We start from the raw sequence: 21347 nt of genomic DNA, 5'->3' as shown, positions 1-21347 counted from the left end.
ACGGGGACACTACACTGTAAAAAGACGCCGTACTTCGGATGAGATGTAAAACCGAGGTCCTGACTCTCTGTGGTCATTAACAATCCCGGGGTGTCTCTCGACAAGAGTAGGGGTGTTACCCCAGTGTCCTGGCCCAATCTCCCCCCCTGGCCTTTACCCCTCATGGCCTCCTAATAACCCCCCCTCTCTGAACTGGCTCCATCCCTCTGCTCTCCTCCCCACTGAGAGCTGGTGTGTGTGAGAGGACTGGAGCATCATCCAGGTGGGGCTGCACACTGGTGGGGGTAGTGGGATTCCCCCTGACCTGGGAAGAGCTCGGAGTGGAGGGTCCAGAGCAGTGGTATACGTTATAAGTGTCAGGAACTACTTATGCACGGTGCCGAGCGGTCACTGTGACCCTGTCCCTCCTGTCTCAGGGCAAGACCCCAGGGGACAAGGCCCAGGAAGCTGGCGACCCGGACCTGGCGTCCTACCTGCAGAGCCGGCAGCAACAGCACCCGACGATCGCCCATGAGGACCTGGAGACGGCGGTATGAGTCACCGGGGGGGGGAGGTGGCACCGGTCCGGACAGGTCCCCCCCCTGCTGCGCTCTGGGGGCCGGGGGGCAGGAAGCCCCCCCCCCCCCCCACCCCGGGAGGAGTGGAGAGCTTGGTCTCCTGGGACTTCGCCGAGAGGGTTTTTGAAATTCATTGTGGCCGGGCTGGGAGGGGAGGGGGTTGGCGGCAGAGGCAGAGCGTCCAGGCCGATCGCCTTTTTGGCTCCCTTTGGACTCGGGGACGCGGCCGGGCCCCTGGTTTTGGTCATGGGGCGACGCCGGCCTGCCCGCCTTCTCCCCCCGGGGGCCGTCCTGCTGCAGTCGGGCCCGCAGGCGCAAGGCGTCCAGCACCAGCCCGGCGGACCGACGGGGGTCTGCGGAGTCGATCAGCCGGGACGAGCTGGGGACCCCTCGCGCTGCCTCGCGTCAAACGCGCCTGCTTTCCCGCCCATTTCCGCGGGCGGCCTGGCTCCCGTTCCCAGCGGGCGAGAACTCTCCCCGGGTTCCGGGAGATATTTTTCGGAATATCCCTTGTGCTGCTCAGATGATCACTTTGTGCAAATTCCCCGACAGGCGTACAGTGATCTGAAGCTGCTCTCCTGTTCTCCAGAGAAGTGAAGAAATGGAAAAGTCCTCTGAGGATACTTGTGGGATACTCATAGGATTCTTTTGGGATACTCATAGGATGCTCATGGGATACTTGTGGGATACTCATAGGATGCTCATGGGATACTTGTGGGATGCTCATAGGATGCTCATGGGATTCTTGTGGGATGCTCATAGGATGCTCATGGGATACTTGTGGGATGCTCATAGGATGCTCATGGGATTCTTGTGGGATGCTCATAGGATGCTCATGGGATTCTTGTGGGATGCTCATAGGATGCTCATGGGATTCTTGTGGGTTACTCATAGGATGCTCATGGGATACTTGTGGGATATTCATAGGATGCTCATGGGATTCTTGTGGGATGCTCATAGGATGCTCATGGGATTCTTGTGGGATATTCATAGGATGCTCATGGGATACTTGTGGGATGCTCATAGGATGCTCATGGGATACTTGTGGGATGCTCATAGGATGCTCATGGGATTCTTGTGGGATGCTCATAGGATGCTCATGGGATTCTTGTGGGATGCTCATAGGATGCTCATGGGATACTTGTGGGATGCTCATAGGATGCTCATGGGATTCTTGTGGGATACTTGTGGGATATTCATAGGATGCTCGTGGGATTCTTGTGGGATGCTTATAGGATGCTCGTGGGATTCTTGTGGGATACTCATAGGATGCTTATAGCATATTTGTGGGATACTTATAGGATGCTCATGGGATACTTGTGGAATACTCATAGGATGCTCATGGCATATTTGAGGGATACGTATAGGGTGCTCATGAGATACTTGTGGGATACTTATAGGATGCTCGTGGGATACTTGTGGAATACTCATAGGATGCTCATGGCATATTTGTGGGAAACTCGAAAGATACATACGGGATGCCTGTGGGATACTCATGGGATACGGCGACAGATTGTGATCAGAGCCGATCACAGACAAATGAAGTGCAGTACAGTATGTGCTACTGCACAAGTGCCTCAGTTTGTGAGTTCTTTACTTAGGCCAGGGGACAAAGGGGAGGTGTAAATAAGAGGTATTCATCATCATGATAATTCAATAAGACTTCAGGCTCACCACCCGGGACATCTGTGTTCATAACCCACCTAGAAATATTCTAAGCTGTGGCTCGACCACGAGCTATACTCTTTCACATGCGCGGGCTGTAAAGTCTGGGGAACATATCGGCAGAACAAGCTTCTGTATATCTGTCATCTGGCAAGACATGAGAGCAGAGCCATTTCCGCAGCTGAGGGAATTTATAGGTGATGTCCCTTGCCTGGTTGATTATAACTCAGCAGAAGACAAGCATTACCTTTTGTAAGCCACGCTCAGCGTCCAGTTCTTGTTTTTCTAATATCAAAGGAACACGAGAGCAGTAAGAATCGAGAGCTGGCCCATCGGCCCATCGGCCTGTTTGGACGTTATCAGTTAATGGATGCCAGGATCTCATCCAGCTGTTTTTATTTTAAGTAAAGCCAGGGTAGCAGCTTCAACAACATGGCTGGGCAGCTTGTTCCACACTCCCGCCACCCTCTGTGTACAGTAGTGCCTCCTGTCCCTGACTGGAGGAGCTCACCCAGCTGTGTCTGGAGAGAAGCCAGGGTATCTACTTAAGTCTCTACCTTTACTGCTGCACCTTCTTCTACACCTACTGTTCCACACCCCCACCACCCTCTGTGTACAGTAGTGCCTCCTGTCCCTGACTCGAGGGTCTCACCCAGCTGTGTCTGGAGAGAAGCCAGGGTATCGGCTTCAACAACAGGGCTGGGCAGCTTGTTCCCCACCCCCACCCCCCTCTGTGTAAAGAAGTGCCTCAGATTTAACATCACTTCTCTAGTTTCCACTTTTGACCTCTGGTTTGTCAATATTGAAATAATATTGATCTGCTTCAGCATATGTCGACATTTATATATATATTTATATATATTTAGACACATGCAAATGTTTGAACATGTTAAAGTACAATATTATCTTGGGGAAACAACATCTTTAACTGGGACCTCTGGTTACTCATAGGATGCTCATGGCATATTTGTGGGATACTCATAGGATGCTCATGAGATACTTGTGGGGTGATATCTTGTGAAGACTGTCTTACAGTGTCTGAGGTGTCAGAAAAGAAAGTGGAGGATTTGGGGTGCGCACCCTCATGGGATACTCATGAAATGCTCCTGGGATGCTTGTGGGAAACTCACAGGATACTCATAGGGTGTGTGTGGGATATACATGGGATACTTACGGGATACGTAAGGAAACATACGGATATACTTGTGGGATACATACAGACTACTCATAGGATACTCGTGGGATACGTAAGGGAGATGTAAGGATTCTTGTTTGATTCATGTGGGATAATATAGTATACTTGTGGGATACATATGGGATACTCATAGGATACATAAGGGATATGTAAGGATTCTTGTTGGATACATGTGGGATACTCATAGGATACTTGTGGGAGAGGTATGGGATATGCCCAGCTACAGCCTATCATTCATCCCTCCATCTTCGGTTTCCCCTGGCAGAGGTCATGGTTTGCAGTATTATTCACCACCCGGGACAGAACAGCCTGCCAAGAGCCCTGCGTCCAAAACAACTGGATTTTCAGTGTGGTAGAACGTTACTTTTTAAACAGCCATCCATTCCCCTTACCAGTTGTTTTGAGCGGTTTTAAAATTAAGTTCAGTTCAGTTTATTGTCATGTGCACGAGTGCCACAAAATGCTTATTTGCAGGTAGGCGCCAATAAGCACGAGAGAAGCAGATAATAAGCAGACGATGGGGAAGGATTGTGTTTAAGAGGCAGTGCGTTACGTAACCAGCTAAATGTACTAACCCTGCATTGATCACTGGAAAAACAAAGGTCTGAAAAAGAAGCGTTTTTCCCATGCGGCTTCTTTATCTTGAAGATATCCTTTCAGCAAATTATTTGTGACGCCAACAGGTTACTTTTTCAGAGTATCTTTGCCCAACCTGGCATTGCAGAGAGCAAGCACCTTATGAAGACAACCGAGGGCATACAGTATTGCACAAAATGAGTAGTTCTAGACCAGACCCAGATCGAATGGAAAAAGCTCAGCATTCGCTGTTTATTGTTCTTTGCTCCCGGGGGGGGGGGGTCATACAGTGTTGGACAGAAGTATTCGCCCACTTGCGAAATCTTTGCAAAAGAAAGGCATGCAGGGGCAAAGGCCAAAAGCTTATTTTTCGACTCTGATTGACACACGTTTGCGGTAAACCGAGAAAAAGACATGAGCAGAAGTCTGGCAGTCTGGAGGAAAAAGGGAGTCACAGCGCAGTCCCGGTGAAGGTTCGAGATGAGTCTGATTTGTGGTGGAAACGTCCACTTCCAGAGAGGGCTGGAGGAGGCCCACGCAGGGCGTGTTTCTCGCAGAGCCTTGAATTGCAGCAGTGTTACAGAGGGTTTATGGACCGAGTCCAGCGCTGGTAATCCCTGTGTTATCGCTATGAGTGTGGGTTTGAGTGACCATAACCCAAAAGCCCCCCTCTTGTGGTCCAGTGGCTGTTCGTGATGATGTTATTCCTGCCTTTCAGACGTTATGAGCGGGACGTCACGTCCAGCAGCAGGGTGGCTGTTTAAAATCAGGACACAGGAGTAAGGAGCCCAGGGCCAGAGCCAGATTTCTACACCAGGATGCACAGGTAGATTATCACGGATGGTCACGACTGCTCCTCCGTTACCGGCAGCACGCACAGTTACACGTGACGATAGCCTTCCGAGCTCTGGTCTGCCCAGCCGGTGAAACAGGAAGACGGATATATTTTTTTTTCTTTGGGTTACAAGTGAGCCTACCAATCTATATAGTCTTATATGTCCTGTTTAGTTGTTTGTACAGGTGGGCGAATACTTTTGTCCCACAAGCTGCCTTTAAATTATCTAGATGCGTTGAAAAGGAACTTGGCGTGAAAAGTCAACATTCTCTTTTTGGTATGCATTTGTTGTGGAGTACAAAACAATGCAGTGCTAGTTTTTTTTTTAAATGCAAATCAGTGTCTTGCTCAGTTATCTTTGGAATTTATTCATGATGGATTGGGTTGTGTTTTGACTAGAAAAGTGCTATTTATTTTCGGTTTGGGCTGTTTTCAGAGGTGGATAAAGGGAGGGGGCTGTACTAACATTATTTGCCTGTATAATTTAATTGTATTATACCTCTAAAACTGGGTTCACACTTGAGGAATCATTCTCACAATTTACAGTAGTTACAAGCAACCAAATTGCTTACATATGGAACAGCTACACTGTAGGTAAGACCAGCATTGTCTGGACCACATTCCCCAGAAGCCTTTGGTTTTCTGGAAGCTAATTGGTCAGGTGACAGAGCAGCCCAAAGGTTTCTGGGAAATGTGGTCCAGACAGGGCTGCCATCTTGTCTTAACCAGCTGAGCTCTTGCAAAGGGCAGCAAATGACTGGCTAGCCGGTGTGCAGAATTCCTTTAGGGGGGAAACGTTTTGTGGGATAAAAGAGATGAGTCATATCGTGAGACGTTCCCCTGCAGGACACTGGAAAGCAGAATTAAAGGGGGAGAGAGTCTCGTGACCCATCTGAAACTCTTCTTGTTGAACCGGGCCAGAACCGGACCAGAACCCCATGGAACATTCCTGAAACCCGGGCCTCCACACAGCTGTCTTCCCAGTCCAGCTCTCTGCCCCTCAGTCTTGCGCTGGTGGCGCGGTGCTTTCAAACTAGCAAAAACCAGCCGAGCCCGGGTTCTAGGAACAGGGCGCGATGACGCTCCTCGGGCACAGGCTCGTTTTCCTCAGGAGGATTCCCTTGGCGTGCGGTAACTTTTCCTTCAGCGCGTCGTTTTCCTCCTTCTGTGGCTCTTTGACTCCTTCGCTCCTTTTGTCACGGAGTTCTGAAGCAAAAAACAACAAACCAACGACAGAGACTCGTTCTTCTTCCTGCTGGGAATTGTGGGGGAAAAGGAAGGCGATGTTTGACTGCAGAGAGCACAGATACACAACAATGACACAACGTCCCAGTCTCTGTGGGGCTTTCTGTAGACCAAGGTAGGCCTGGTTATGATATATTGATTTATTATTGACAGCAGGACAGCAACTGGGCTCCAAACAAGGCCATTTTAACAGAAGGTATGTAAGGTATTGCCTGCTGTGTGTAGGAATAGCAGACGACATTAAAGACACACCAAATATAGAAATAATTCTTCCAACTCACTTTGGTACTTTCAGAAACTGAGGCCTATCTTCCTGTATCCAGTTATTGAGAGTGTGTGCCTGTGGAATATTAGCAAAACCTTTCCACTGAATTTCCACTGGGTTTTTGGTTTTCTTTTCTTGAGTAGTTTGATCGGTAATTTGGATGTGGTATTGATTTTGCATTATTTATCTTTGAAAATCTGAGCCATATTCGATGCAATATGAATGGATGACATTTGTGAATTTTTACATTATATTAATGTTACAGAAAAATTGGTATGGTTGTCCTCGACACTGCGGCGCTTTGTGATGAAAAGTGTTATTTTTAAAAGTGACGGTGACCTTCTTTTATTCTTAAGTGTTTTCTAAGGATTTGTTTTCTCTCCAGATGGGAAAGAGGCCTGGGCAACTGGCATATGGCAAATTATAGATAATAACTGTGGCCCTGCGTCACTCCTACACACTACACACTACACACTGCACACTACACACTGCACACCTGTCCTGATGATGATCTGTCACTCCTGCACACCTGTCCTGATGATCTGTCACTCCCGCGCACTACACACTGCACACTGCACACCTGACCTGATGATCTGTCACTCCTGCACACTGCACACTGTACACCTGACCTGATGATCTGTCACTCCTGCACACTACACACTACACACCTGTCCTGATGATCTGTCACTCCTGGACACTACACACTGCACACCTGACCTGATGATCTGTCACTCCTGCACACTACACACAGCACACCTGTCCTGATGATGATTGGTCACTCCTGCACACTACACACTGCACACCTGACCTGATGATCTGTCACTCCTGCACACTACACACCTGTCCTGATGATGATTGGTCATTTCTGCACACTACACACTGCACACCTGACCTGATGATCTGTCACTCCTGCACACTACACACTGCACACTGCACACCTGACCTGATGATGATCTGTCACTCCTGCACACTACACACTGCACACCTGACCTGATGATCTGTCACTCCTGCACACTACACACCTGTCCTGATGATGATTGGTCACTCCTGCACACTACACACTGCACACCTGACCTGATGATCTGTCACTCCTGCACACTACACACCTGTCCTGATGATGATTGGTCATTTCTGCACACTACACACTGCACACCTGACCTGATGATCTGTCACTCCTGCACACTACACACTGCACACTGCACACCTGTCCTGATGATGATTGGTCACTCCTGCACACTACACACTGCACACCTGTCCTGATGATGATTGGTCACTCCTGCACACTACACACTACACACTGCACACCTGACCTGATGATCTGTCACTCCTGCACACTACACACTGCACACCTGTCCTGATGATCTGTCACTCCTGCACACTATACACTGCACACCTGACCTGATGATCTGTCACTCCTGCACACTACACACTGCACACCTGTCCTGATGATGATTGGTCATTCCTGCACACCTGTCCTGATGATGATTGGTCACTCCTACGCACTGTAAAATTGTGCAATCCTGTGTCCAAAACATAGTCTCCACCTGCCACCTGCCAGTCTCCAGATCCACTCTTCTTTGCCCAAGGGAAACGTGCATGCATGCAAAACAAAAAGATCACGACCCGCTCAGTGGGTTTTCTTCTTTGTAAATAAAATGTTTTTTTTTTTTCACGGAATTCTGCTGGAGCGCGTGGGGTCGCGATGCCCTGAGGAATTCCGTTGGTTGGTTATGTTTTTTTTCCTTTTCGACCTGAGTTGCTGCTTGAAGTTTTGACATATATATATTTTTTTTTCTTTTGGGGGTGGGGGGTTGTTTCGCGTTTTCCGAGATGATGGGGATTACTTGAAGGGTTCAATCTTTTCGTAGCGGGAAACTCGCTGCATCTGAAACGCGCCCCCTTTTTAACGAAAAGGGCTCGTTGTGTACTGTTAAAAAAAAAAGATTATTATTATTATTATTTCTTACAACAATTTTGGGTGTTTTTTTTTTCCCCCTGCACTAGCCCTAGTAGTGCTACAACTTTCTTCTAGTTAAAAATGTTCCTTCAGAACGGGAGTAGAAACATTTTAAATCAGGAATGACTGGAAGCTGACATCCTAGTACTGACGTGTCCGGCTGGCCCCTCTGAAGCCGAGCTGGGACTGAAAACTGAGTTTTGATTTCTCTTGGCGGTCGTGAGTCGGAGTGTCCACAAACTCCTCTGACCTTTTGTGCTTTTTCGTTTTTGGGCAATACCACTGACCTCGGACTGCGGGTGCGCCGCGTATGTGCGAAATGTTCACCCAGACCCGTGTTCGCTTCACACGGTGACGGGGAAGACTCCTTTTTTTTTAGCTCATTTTAAGGCCAAGCAGACTGCATCCCCCCCCCCCCCAGCTTTCCCGACAAAAAAAAAAACAAGAAGAAAAAAACTTTCCAAAATGAGCACGCTTTGTCACGAGGCTCTGTGGGCATCTCCTGCGTCGTTTCAGAAATCGATGTTCTCGCAAAAAAAAAAACATGTCTTTGGGATTTGATATCAGTGCCATTAAACAGTGTAAATGCTGTATATGTCTTAATTTTCTGTTATTTTTCTATTTTGGATTCAATAAACTCTTCAATCGAGCCGAACAAAAAAAAAAACACACAGTGATGTTTTATAGGTTTGTTCTCTAATTATTGAATAATCAAACTCTTCGCCCAGTTTGGGAAGCTCCACAAAACTGATCCTAACTCTGTATTTGGGAAACCCCCCCCCCCACTACAGTACTGTGCTAGCTTTCTGGATTTGGAATTGGAATTCACTTCTGGGATTTATCTGAAAATGTGCAGAATGTTGTTAGGAATGCACTCAGGGCAAAGTAGGAAAGAATGTCAACCTTTCTTGTTTTCACTGCAGAGGCATAAAACTTGTACACCTGATTTTATACCTGGGCCGCACAGCGGTGCAGGGGTCAGCATTGCTGGCTCACAGCACTGGGGCCCTGGGGTGCTGTCTGTGTGGAGTTTGCATGTTCTCCCCGTGTTGATGTGGGTATTCCTCCAGATGATCCAGTTTCCTCCCTCAGTCCAGAGATATGCTGATGGCTTGACTTTCGAGAAAACTGGCCCTGGAGTCTGTGTGTGTGTCCTGTGATGGACTGGCCCTGGCGTGTGTCTGTGTGTCTCCTGTGTTGGACTGGACCTAGTGTGAGTTTCTGTGTGTGTGTCTGTGTGTGTCCTGTGATGGACTGGCCCTGGTGTGTGTCTGTGTGTCTCCTGTGTTGGACTGGACCTAGTGTGAGTTTCTGTGTGTGTGTCTGTGTGTGTCCTGTGATGGACTGGCCCTGGTGTGTGTCTGTGTGTCTCCTATGTTGGACTGGCACTGGTGTGTGTGTGTGTGTGTGTGTGTGTGTGTGTGACGGACTGGCCCTGGTGCGAGTGTGTGTGTCTGTGTGTGTCCTGCGATGGACTGGTGTCCTGTCCAGGGTGTATCCTGCCTTCTGTCCGTTGCATGCTGGGATAGACTCCAGCTCCCCCACGACCCTGAATTAGAAACAGTGGCTAGAAATTGGACGGATGGATTTATCTTTAGGAAATATATATGCGACTACTGCTGTTAAAAAAACAGTTTTGATAAAAAAAGGTTAAATACTGTACATTTAGGCCTCTGTAGCAACACTCAGGCCTGTTTTCTTCACAGATTATGATTATAAAGATTATAAATACATCTCCTGTCAATTAAATTGCACTTACGGTATTACTGTATTCATGCTGTCAAATAACCATGATCCTAGTAATAGGGTTTATGATGACATTTTGGGAGGGATAACAGCAGCCAGGGTCAATCAGGGCTAAACTGTAATTATTCCCGATGTCGTTTCTTCCCCACAGAAGAACTTCTCGTGCCGCAGATCTGAAATAATATTGCAAATTCCACCTGGGGTCTTTATTCAGCCAGAAACACAAGATAACAAACAAAAACATTCCAAGGTGTTACACTGCAGGACTAGACATTTTTCAATGAACTATGAGCTAGCGGTTTACGGATTATGGATCTTTGCCTTTTGAAGCGTTAACAGCAAAGTGGTACCCAACTACAGCAGTGAAACTGAGTACAAAACTGAGCTCCACGTGACACATGAGGATATACCCTAAGCAAGGCCGTACAAGACATAAACACGTCTGTCTGTGGAAGTAAGGTGTCAGTGTGGACAGGCGAGGGGTGTTTTATCCCAGCTCGGGCAGGGGTGGATGCATTAGATCCGGAGAGAGACTGGCTGTACACAGACAGGGATTCCAGATGTGGTTTTTTTTTGTGTGAGGAAAAAGCGCTCCGTCTCCTGCATGTGCACTTCACTGGACCAGCGATCTCTGGACTGTAGGGTTACAATATGACACAGCCCAGACTGGACCAGCGATCTCTGGACTGTAGGGTTACAATATGACCCAGACTGGACCAGTGATCTCTGGACTGTAGGGGTACAGTGTGACCCAGACTGGACCAGCGATCTCTGGACTGTAGGGGTACAGTGTGACCCAGACTGGACCAGTGATCTCTGGACTGTAGGGGTACAGTGTGACCCAGACTGGACCAGCGATCTCTGGACTGTAGGGTTACAGTGTGACCCAGACTGGACCAGCGATCTCTGGACTGTAGGGGTACAGTGTGACCCAGACTGGACCAGCGATCTCTGGACTGTAGGGGTACAGTGTGACCCAGACTGGACCAGTGATCTCTGGACTGCAGGGGTACAGTGTGACCCAGACTGGACCAGCGATCTCTGGACTGTAGGGGTACAGTGTGACCCAGACTGGACCAGCGATCTCTGAACTGTAGGGGTACAGTGTGACCCAGACTGGACCAGCGATCTCGGGACTGTAGGGTTACAGTGTGACCCAGACTGGACCAGTGATCTCTGGACTGTAGGGGTACAGTGTGACCCAGACTGGACCAGTGATCTCTGGACTGTAGGGGTACAGTGTGACCCAGACTGGACCGGCGATCTCTGGACGTTGGAGAGGGTCCAGGGCCTACTCGAGGGCACACAGTGCTACAGAGGAACCAGGGGTACACCCCTTGGCAGCGCCAGAACCACAGAACCCGAAGCCCAGGTACAGCGGCTCAGTGAAAGTGGTCTGGACCCTGTGGAGGAGAGTCATCCCCTCACCCGAGATGCTGTAAAAAGACAGAATCCCAGCAACGTGATCCAAATACACCCCTATCCTACAGGAAGGGGGCGACGTTACCGCTGTTTTCTCATTACCGTGCCAGAAGCAGCACCCGGACCCGGAGCAGGCCAAGCTCCAGGACTTGTCGCTGTGCCCGAGGCGACAGTCCGGACCCTTTCCTTTCCTGCCGATCCCTTTATAAGCGGCTCCTATCTGGGCTCCTTCCCCACTCCACTCCACCTCCCAGTAACAGCGCGTCCCAGACAGGCCCTCCCGGCCCAGGACCTGCCAGCAGCCGTCAAACCTCTCCGGCAGACGGGGGCACGTCTGGGTCCATTCGCTCCAGGTCACCCCTCGGTTCCCCTCCGAGAGGCAGAGCTGTCTGTGGGCCGTCTTGGGGTCCAGGGTCAACAGGCTGGAATCTGATTGGTGGGGAGAAGAGTGCCCCTTAGAGGAGTGGCAGGCAGAGATGGCCAATCCCAGAGCAGATCCTCCGGTAGAGTCCCGCCCCGCTACAGGCCAGTACAAGATGCACACTGGCCTGAGAGAGCCTGTGTTCGCATTTCTCTCTCTCTCTCTCTCTGAGCGCCTGTGTCCAGCTACATCTCTTGTTGAAATACACCTGGTACCTGCTCAATCCTTCAAGCAGAACACCTCCCATTTTAGTATCACCTGCAAACATGACTACTTTACTAACTACAGCAGAAACTAGATCACTGTGCAGTTACAATATGACACAGCCCAGACTGGACCAGTGATCTCTGGACTGTGGGGTTACAGTGTGACCCAGACCGGACCAGTGATCTCTGGACTGTAGGGGTACAGTGTGACCCAGACTGGACCAGTGATCTCTGGACTGTGGGGTTACAGTGTGACCCAGACTGGACCAGCGATCTCTGGACTGTAGGGTTACAGTGTGACCCAGACTGGACCAGCGATCTCTGGACTGTAGGGGTACAGTGTGACCCAGACTGGACCAGCGATCTCTGGACTGTAGCGGTACAATGTGACCCAGACTGGACCAGCGATCTGTGGACTGTAGGGGTACAATATGACCCAGACTGGACCAGCGATCTCTGGACTGTAGGGTTACAGTGTGACCCAGACTGGACCAGCGATCTCTGGACTGTAGGATTACAGTGTGACCCAGACTGGACCAGCGATCTCTGGACTGTAGGGTTACAGTGTGACCCAGACTGGACCAGCGATCTCTGGACTGTAGGGTTACAGTGTGACCCAGACTGGACCAGCGATCTCTGGACTGTAGGGGTACAGTGTGACCCAGACTGGACCAGCGATCTCTGGACTGTAGCGGTACAATGTGACCCAGACTGGCCCAGCGATCTGTGGACTGTAGGGGTACAATATGACCCAGACTGGACCAGCGATCTCTGGACTGTAGGATTACAGTGTGACCCAGACTGGACCAGCGATCTCTGGACTGTAGGGTTACAGTGTGACCCAGACTGGACCAGCGATCTCTGGACTGTAGGGGTACACTGTGACCCAGACTGGACCAGCGATCTCTGGACTGTAGTGTTCCATTATACAGTAATTCAAACTGTACACAATGATCGCTGGGCTATAGGTCTCTGCCTACTGTGTGTTCTATCTCAGTCTATATTCTGTGTGGGTATCATTCAGTCTCCACGTCTGACATTTGACTGTAACTCACATTGCAAGAACTCTGCTCTGGTCCTGGGCTCAGGAATCTGAAAACTCTGCAGTGCAGCTTCATTCACTGGGGAGACACAGACACAGAAAGAGAAACTGAAATCGCACGTTCATCTGGGGAGACGGCCAGTCCGCTACCATATTCTTAACGCAGTACTGATACAAACATTTACATGCAGGGAAGACATCTGCAATAAACAGAGGTAGCGTGATTTCATATCAGTGGCAGTAGGTAAATGTTCCAAGTTTGTCAAGTGACTGACTGGATAGTTCATCCACTGGCAGAAAAACGAGACCTCTAAAAGCCGAGATGCAGAGCTTCACCCACCTACTTTGGAGATCTTGACTAAATCCTCCTTGCACATGTCTGCAATCCGCCTCTTCAGCTCGTGGACAGTTGTCCCAACGGCTCCCAGCGCGACGTCTGGATTAACAGTGAAGCTGGGCAGATCCCCAGCTCCAGGACAGGCGCAGACAGACTGGTAGTTCTACAGCGGGAAAAGAGCCGGTGCTCAGTGAAACGATTCACGCATGAGGTGTCGGCAGAGTTCATTGAGAGATGAGTGAGATAAAGGCAGCAGGGTGGCGCAGTGGTCAGTACTTGCAGCGCTGGGGCCCTGGGTTCGATTTTGGCCCTGGGGTGCCGTCTGGGTGGAGTTTGCATGTTCTCCCCGCGTTCCTGTGGGTTTCCTGCAGGGGCTCCAGCGTCCTCCCACAGTCCACAGACACTCTCCTGGGCCTTGCTGAGGTTGTGCAGGTGTCATCTGCCCGCCCCCCCCCCCCGCCCTACTGAGACAGGTAAGCCCCCACTTGAAGGGTTTTTAATTTTTTTGAAAATGCTTCCTTCAGCCCTTTTGCTGAAGAAGCTGAGAGCCGGTGCCACGGACTTCTTCGTGAGAGGAGGCGGCGGTAACCGCGCGAAATGACCTGAGATGCGGGAGACATTTTTTTTTTTCCCGTCAGCTGCCTCGCAACTCCAGGGCCCCGGGTTCGATTCCTGGGGTGCCGCCTGTGGGGGAGTTTGCACGTTCTCCTCGGGTTGGTGCGGGTTTCCTCCCACAGTCCAAAGACCGGCTGGTGGGTCACTGCGAGTGTGTGTGTGTTTCGGCCCTGCAGTGGACTGGTGTCCCATCCAGGGTGTACCCTGCCTCTCGGGCCCATTGCTTGCTGGGATAGGCTTTGGCGCCCCTGTGAACAAGCTCTGTAATTGAACCCGGGTCCCCAGAGCCACCGTGCAGCCCTGCATCTTAAGACATGACTTATATGAAGAGGCTGAAGCACATCTCGTTGACATCCAAGCTGGCGTCCCGCCCGTTAGACGCCAGCGCTGTCACCTGCAGGAAACGGACGTGGTCCTCGGTCTGGGCGAGCCGGCTCAGCTCCGCGTCTCGGCCCCTCAGCTCGGCGATCTCCTGCTCCAGCCTCTGCAGGAGGACGGCGCTCTTTCCCTCCAGCGCCCTGCTGTGCCCATCCAGCAGCTCCTGGGCCCTGGAGCCCGCCCGCTCGAGAGCGCGCGCGAGCTCGGCGAAGGCCCGCTCGCTGTCCTCCGCCACCCCCTGGGCCGACCTCTGAGCGAGGAGAGACGCGATGGGAAAAAATGTGAAAGCGATCACTGGGACTTTATTCCAGCGGAAGTCAAGGCACCGTACGGCGGCGTGAGAGGAGGAAAAATGTTTTTCCTCTCCTTTTTGCCTGCAGCCGTGTCCCCCTGCAGCTCCCAGCCGACAAACCCCACTGGAGCCCAGCAGGCGTGAGCCTGGCCGGTACCTGGAGGGGAGACTCCTGGGAAAGCTGAGGCTGCTGCTGGGAGAGGTGTGAGTGGGGCCAGCAGGGGGCGCTCGCCCTGCGGTCTATGTGGGTCCTCATGCCCCAGTATAGTGACGGGGACACTAGACTGTAAACAGGCGCCGTCCTTCGGATGAGACGTAAAACCGAGGTCCTGACTCTCTGTGGTCATTAACAATCCCAGGGTGTCTCTCGACAAGAGTAGGGGTGTTACCCCAGTGTCCTGGCCAAATTTCCCCCCTGGCCTTTACCCCTCATGGCCTCCTAATAACCCCCCTCTCTGAACTGGCTCCATCCCTCTGCTCTCCTCCCCACTGAGAGCTGGTGTGTGTGAGAGGACTGGAGCATCATCCAGGTGGGGGTGCACACTGGTGGGGGTAGTGGGATTCCCCCTGACCTGGGAAGAGCTCCGAGTGGAGGGTCCAGACAGGCGCTATACAAGTGTGAGGGATTATTAATTATGATTATTATTCTTTTTGCTGCCAGTTTCCCCAGCAGATCTCTCTCTTTATAGCCAGAGAACAGAAGTGATCAAAAACGTCATTTGCAGCTACCTGCAGTCTGTTATGTCAGAACCACAGGGGTGTATTTTTTTAACAAAAGAAGTGGTTCGTAACATAACCACCTTTTTTTTTTTGTCATCAAGTGCTTTGAGTGACCACTGGGTCACGCAGAAAGCACAGGCAGTGTCGCAATCGTTTTGAGATCGTATTGGTGTTATTTAAAAAAAAAACAGACCAAGAATCCTTCACAAGAAGGTGTCACGGATGTCTGAAAACAGGACGAACCGTGAAGAGGCAGGAGAGCAAAAATGACCCTATGCGCAGCGGCGAGACGGGGAGTTAGCCCGGGCTCGTTAGTGCAAAGAGTTCAGGAGCGCCGTATAGAAACCTGTGCCCTCAGGTAGGGGACGTGGGGTGCCCTGGTGCTAGGCGAGTCTCAGGACACCCGAACGTCAATGCTGAGCGAGGGCAGAGTGCAGGACCCGGAAATATATAGCCCCAGGGAGAGAGAAACACCGGAAGGACAGCAAAGCACCAGAAACGAGAGACAGGACAGAGAAGGAGCGCCCTCTGGCTGCAGAGGGCGTGACAGAAGGCTTCTGACCATTGTGATCAAAACTGTGTCAGGGCCCGGCAATCGGACTGCCCTCTGCACAGGGGTCACTGTAAAACCCGGAGTGGATCAGCCCCACTAGCAGCGGGAGTCTGACGGACAGGGTCTCCAGTGCTTCTTGGGATTCTGCCGTGCACTGCCGGTCGGACTCACCTTGAGAGAGTCCACAGCCTGTCTCAGGTTGAACAGCTCCTGCTCTTTCTCCCGGATTCTCTGCTGGAAGAGTCCCCGTGTCACGCCCAGCTGGTCCTGCAGAGAAATACCGAGCAAAGAACTGAGGTCGTCATCAATATACATCTACCTGGTGTCTATGAAGTGATAGACCACACAGTCCTAGCAAGAAATCACCCCCCCTCCCCTCCCCTTATTGGTCTCCCATATCACTTATTGTGATTTTTGTTGTGTTTTGTTTCCTCATGTTGCTGCAGAAAATGTTTGAGTTATGTTGTGACAAACTGTGCACTGTTTTGGGGGCTATAGAGCAGGAGAATGACAGATTCGGCTTCTGCTTTGGGGAAGCACCTTGGCTTAAAACACTCACTGCTGTAACTCTGCACTATTGCAAGGAATGCATTCAGTCCATCCACTTCCTAACGGCTTTTTCCAATCCAGGGGTCACAGGGGGAAGCCGGAGTCTATCCCAGCAAACAGCGGGCATAAGGCAGGGTACACCCTGGGCAGGACACCAGTCCGTCACAGGACACACACACACACACACACACACACACACACACAGGACCAGTCCATCACAGGACACAAACCCTCACACCAGGACCAGTCCATCACAGGACACACACAGACACACACACACTAACACCAGGGCCAGTCCATCACAGGACACACACAGACACACACACACTCACACCAGGGCCAGTCCATCACAGGACACACACAGACACACACACCCTCACACCAGGGCCAGTCCATCACAGGACACACACACACTCACACCAGGGCCAGTCCATCACAGGACACACACAGACACACACACCCTCACACCAGGGCCAGTTTTCCCAGAAGCCAGGAAATCCACCAGCTTCTCTTTGCACTCTGGGAAGAAACCCACATGAACACAGGGAAAACATCCAAACCACCGCAGAACAGTACAGAACGATATGAAACGAACACTGCTGAATGAAGACAGTTACGTGTTGTCCAGTATCCCTCAGCACGCTGTGGACAACAGATCAATAGATATCGGAGGGTCCCTAATGCAAGACATTGTATATGGCTAACAGAGTGATCTTATCTCTATCTCATCCCTATTTGCTCGGGAATTCTGATTGAATTTGATTGCGTTAGAAATCTCTATTCACCTGCGCTTACACTGTACGTGGAAGACTCCGGTTTCAAACCGTGAAGGGAGGGCATAACTGTATCGGTGTTAATGAAATCGGAGTCGACGGCTTACACCCAACTACCTGTAGATCAGGGTTCAGCGCTAACCTCTTCCCTCTGTAGCTGTTTACGAGCAGGAAAGGCAGATCTTGGCCAGTCCTTAAATTCCCAGATCCCCTAGTTTTACGGGTGGGGGGAGAGAGAGACTCAACCATCCCCCATCCCCACCCCACAACCTGCGGGCTTCTACCTGTTTCTCCTTGCGTTCTGCCGCGGTGGAGACGGTGTCGTGGCCTCGGTGCTCGTCCAGGATGCACAGGTAGCAGACGCATACCCGGTCCCGGCGGCAGTAGACGTTCCGGGGCATGCCGTGAGCGGCGCAGACGATCTCCTGCAGCCGACCGACGGCGGCACGGACCAGGCTGTGCCGGTTTCCCGGGATGACCTCCTGATGCAGCCTGAGGTGGTTCTCGCAGTAGGAGACCAGGCACACCAGGCAGGACTTCACGGCTCTCATCTTGACGGCCGGGCAGGCGTCGCAGGGCACGTCTCCGGGGCCAGCCGGACAGCACGCCGGGGGCGGTGGAGGAGGAGGAGGAGGAGGAGGAGAGGCAGCGCCGAGCCCGGTTTTCCCCAGTTTTTTCACGACCTCGGCCAGCACGACGTTGGTGCGCAGAGCGGGCCTTAGGGAGAAGGTCTCTCTGCACTGAGGGCAGCTGTAGACGCCCCGGTCCCAGCAGTTCTCAATGCACTCCGCGCAGTAACTGTGCCCGCAGGGTATGGTCACAGGATTTTTCAAGATCTCCAGACACACCGAGCAGCTGAACTGCTCCTGCACCACCGCCATGCCGGCATCTGCCATCTTGTGCTGCAAACGCACCGAGACTTCCAGGGTGAAAGGCTGAGTTTCGGTTTGGGCAGAACCGAAACCTAGTTCTTTTCGCGTTCCTGACTTCCGGAAAGTGTTCCGCTGCCGAAAGCGCGGTCTCGGGTGTGAAGCGCTCACACACTCCCACACAGAGAGAGGTGGGGATTTCTTCTTGGCAGAGATAGATGCTCAGCGTTCAGCACGTTGTTAAGGGCTGGAGCTGCCTGCACCAGGAACATTGGTCTGCCATATCCCCCTGCAGCTCCCAGCTGGCAGCCCCCCCCCCACTGGAGCCCAGCAGGCGTGAGCCTGGCCAGGACCTGGAGGGGAGACTCCTGGGAGAGCCGAGGCTGCTGCTGGGAGAGGTGTGAGTGGGGCCAGCAGGGGGCGCTCACCCTGCGGTCTGTGTGGGTCCTCATGCCCCAGTATAGCGACGGGGACACTGGACTGTAAACAGGCGCCGTCCTTCGGATGAGATGTAAAACCGAGGTCCTGACTCTCTGTGGTCATTAACAATCCCAGGGTGTCTCTCGACAAGAATAGGGGTGTTACCCCAGTGTCCTGGCCAAATTCCCCCCCTGGCCTTTACCCCTCATGGCCTCCTAATAACCCCCCTCTCTGAACTGGCTCCACCCCTCTGCTCTCCTCCCCACTGAGAGCTGGTGTGTGTGAGAGGACTGGAGCATCATCCAGGTGGGGCTGCACACTGGTGGGGGTAGTGGGATTCCCCCTGACCTGGGAAGAGCTCCGAGTGGAGGGTCCAGAGAAGAGCTGTAGAGCTATTATTGTCTGTGGATTGCGGGCAGAGCAGGTCTGTAGTGCACTATCTTCCTCTTCAAGGGGAAAGCTCTGTCATGCACTATAAATTCAGGGGCTGAAGCTGACATTCGTGGTATTGCATTGCTGTTCAACTCACAAATATTATTCCCCTTACCCTGGATACTGTCCTAACCAGGTTCGAATATTAGCATGCAGCTGATGATAATGAAAGGCAGAGCCAAGTGAAAGTAAAATATTACAAATAATTCAGCTACCTGGAAACATTAAAGACCCATACCTACAGTAATAAGCCAGGAACTGTGTACTGTGCCTGTTTGATCCTCCTGATCAATAACCCTTCAATTAATCAGTCTGCAAAACTCTGCTCCAAGCCTGAAATCGAATTGAATTAAGGTTTTGAGTGTTTCGAGGCTTAGCCTAAGCAAATACTCTCGGCACCGTCGGATAACGCACCCCCAGATGATTGGCTGAAATCTGCTCAGGCAGGAAGCACGAGGGAAGACGTTCCTCTTATATTATTTTGATTATAATTGGGGTTCATAGCAAAAGTTCGAGAGTTATGACAACAGCCAAGGCTCTGGGTAATTCTTAATCGCTCCTGACGTCACTGACTCATGAATATTATAAATACTGTAGAAAAATCAGAGAAGTCCGTTTAAATGCTTCAAAGCGCTTTATTTGTTGCCCAAGCCTTCCACACTCAGCCCCCTCCCAGCAGACACAGACTCTCTAACTGGCGTGAACCTTGTTCTCCAGACAGTGTCTGTTGTTACAGCACCAGAACCCCAGAGAATGGCAAACTGCGTGAAAGCAGGGCGCCCCCCGCAGGTGGTCGGGGCGTATGTTAGCCGTGCCTTTCCGGCGTCCTGCTTGGCGAGCCCCTGGGTGGTCTTTCTACCCCGCCTGTCGCGCTGGGAGCAGCCCTGGCCGGTCTCGGGTTTAAATTATCTGACTATCTGAGCATTCAAGCCAGACTTCAGAGTGTCAAGCATTAAATCCTTCATCTGAGCCAGCAACACCATGGTGAAAGAACGCGTGTCTTAGTCCCGAGAGCGTGAATTACGGCTCTTTGTGGAAAACCATGAGCTGAGTTCTGCTGTAAGGAAGGCGAGGAGCTATACTGTGGCCACTACAAAAGCCAGAGAAGACGCCTGGCAGGGAATCGATGAATCGATAAATTGAACGTGGAATTGTGAAGTCCAATGAAATGGCTCAAAAGAAGACATACATGAAACTAGTATCATTGCACAAGCGTTCGAGTGTTGACATTTCTTAATTTATATTATTAAGACATTGTGCAGTTGTACGGTATTCATTTTATGCCACAGTAATTTTATGCTTTTACAGTAATAATAATAATTGCTTACACTTATATAGCGCTTTTCTGCACACTCCACTCAAAGCGCTTTACAGGTAATGGGGATCCCCTCCACCCCCACCAGTGTGCAGCCCCACCTGGATGATGCTCCAGTCCTCTCACACACACCAGCTCTCAGTGGGGAGGAGAGCAGAGGGATGAAGCCAGTTCAGAGAGGGGGGTTATAAGGAGGCCATGATGGGTAAAGACCAGGGGGGAAATTTGGCCAGGACACTGGGGTGACACCCCTACTCTTGTCGAGAGACACCCTGGGATTGTTAATGACCACAGAGAGTCAGGACCTCGGTTTTACGTCTCGTCTGAAGGACGGCGCCTGTTTACAGTCTAGTGTCCCCGTCACTATACTGGGGCATGAGGACCCACACAGACCGCAGGGTGAGCGCCCCTTGCTGGCCCCACTCACACCTCTCCCAGCAGCAGCCTCAGCTTTCCCAGGAGTCTCCCCTCCAGGTACTGGCCAGGCTCACACCTGCTGAGCTCCAGTGGGGCTGCCAGCTGGGAGCTGCAGGGTAATGTAGCTGCTGGTGTATTGTGTGACTTTACTGCTGTTTTCCTCACACATTGAGAGAGAAGTTCTCTGTGTGTGATTGTACACACAGAACAGTGTGTGTACAGTGTTCTGTGTGTGTTTGATTTATGTGTACTGTATGCACACAGTGAGGTTGTTCTCTGTGTGTGAGATTGTGTACTGTATGTGTTGTGTGTGTGTGCTGTTTGCTATGTGTGTTCTCTGTGTGTGTGATTTTGCAGTGTGTGTACAGTGTTCTGTGTGTGTGGTGCATGTACTGTGTGCTATAAGTGAGGTTGTTCTGTGTGTGTGATTGTTTATTGTGCGTACAGCGTTCTGTGTGTGTTTGGTGTATGTGTACTTTGTGCTATAATTGAGGTTGTTCTCTGTGTGTGAGATTGTGCAATGTGTGTAAAGTGTTCTCTGTGTG

General features: G+C 51.2%; 2 protein-coding genes across 2 annotated transcripts in view; one reads left to right on the top strand and one right to left on the bottom strand.

Annotated features, from left to right (window-relative positions):
* Positions 1-8962, top strand: part of dgki (diacylglycerol kinase, iota) — a 73703-nt gene extending 64741 nt beyond the window's left edge. The window contains exon 33 of the mRNA XM_088922725.1: positions 417-8962. Coding sequence (XP_088778851.1) covers positions 417-536 — 120 coding nt within the window. The 3' untranslated portion in view covers positions 537-8962. The remainder of the gene's footprint in view (positions 1-416) is intronic.
* Positions 8963-10232: 1270 nt separating this feature from the next.
* LOC148829073 (E3 ubiquitin-protein ligase TRIM16-like) lies at positions 10233-18490 on the bottom strand. Its single transcript, XM_088922728.1, has 6 exons — positions 17634-18490; positions 16199-16294; positions 14479-14712; positions 13473-13632; positions 13146-13211; positions 10233-11892 (listed from the first exon to the last, which is right to left on the bottom strand). Exons 1-6 carry the CDS (start codon positions 18243-18245, stop codon positions 11333-11335), a joined length of 1728 nt encoding a protein of 575 aa, XP_088778854.1. The 5' UTR covers positions 18246-18490; the 3' UTR covers positions 10233-11332.
* Between the last annotated feature and the right edge of the window lie 2857 nt (positions 18491-21347).

This window comes from Atractosteus spatula, chromosome 8, assembly GCF_055471065.1.
Source record: "Atractosteus spatula isolate fAtrSpa1 chromosome 8, fAtrSpa1.hap1, whole genome shotgun sequence".
NCBI classification, from domain to species: domain Eukaryota; kingdom Metazoa; phylum Chordata; class Actinopteri; order Semionotiformes; family Lepisosteidae; genus Atractosteus; species Atractosteus spatula.
This window is presented reverse-complemented; position numbering and strand designations above follow the sequence as displayed.

Coding starts and splice junctions, on each gene's coding strand:
- LOC148829073 (XM_088922728.1), bottom strand. CDS start 18,245: ATGGCAGATGCCGGCATGGCGGTGGTGCAGGAGCAGTTCAGCTGCTCG. Junction 13,633..14,478: donor ACCACGTCCGTTTCCTGCAG/GTGACAGCGCTG, acceptor TTCCCGCTGTAG/AACTACCAGTCTGTCTGCGC. Junction 13,212..13,472: donor AGTCAAGATCTCCAAAGTAG/GTGGGTGAAGCT, acceptor GTGTCTCCCCAG/TGAATGAAGCTGCACTGCAG.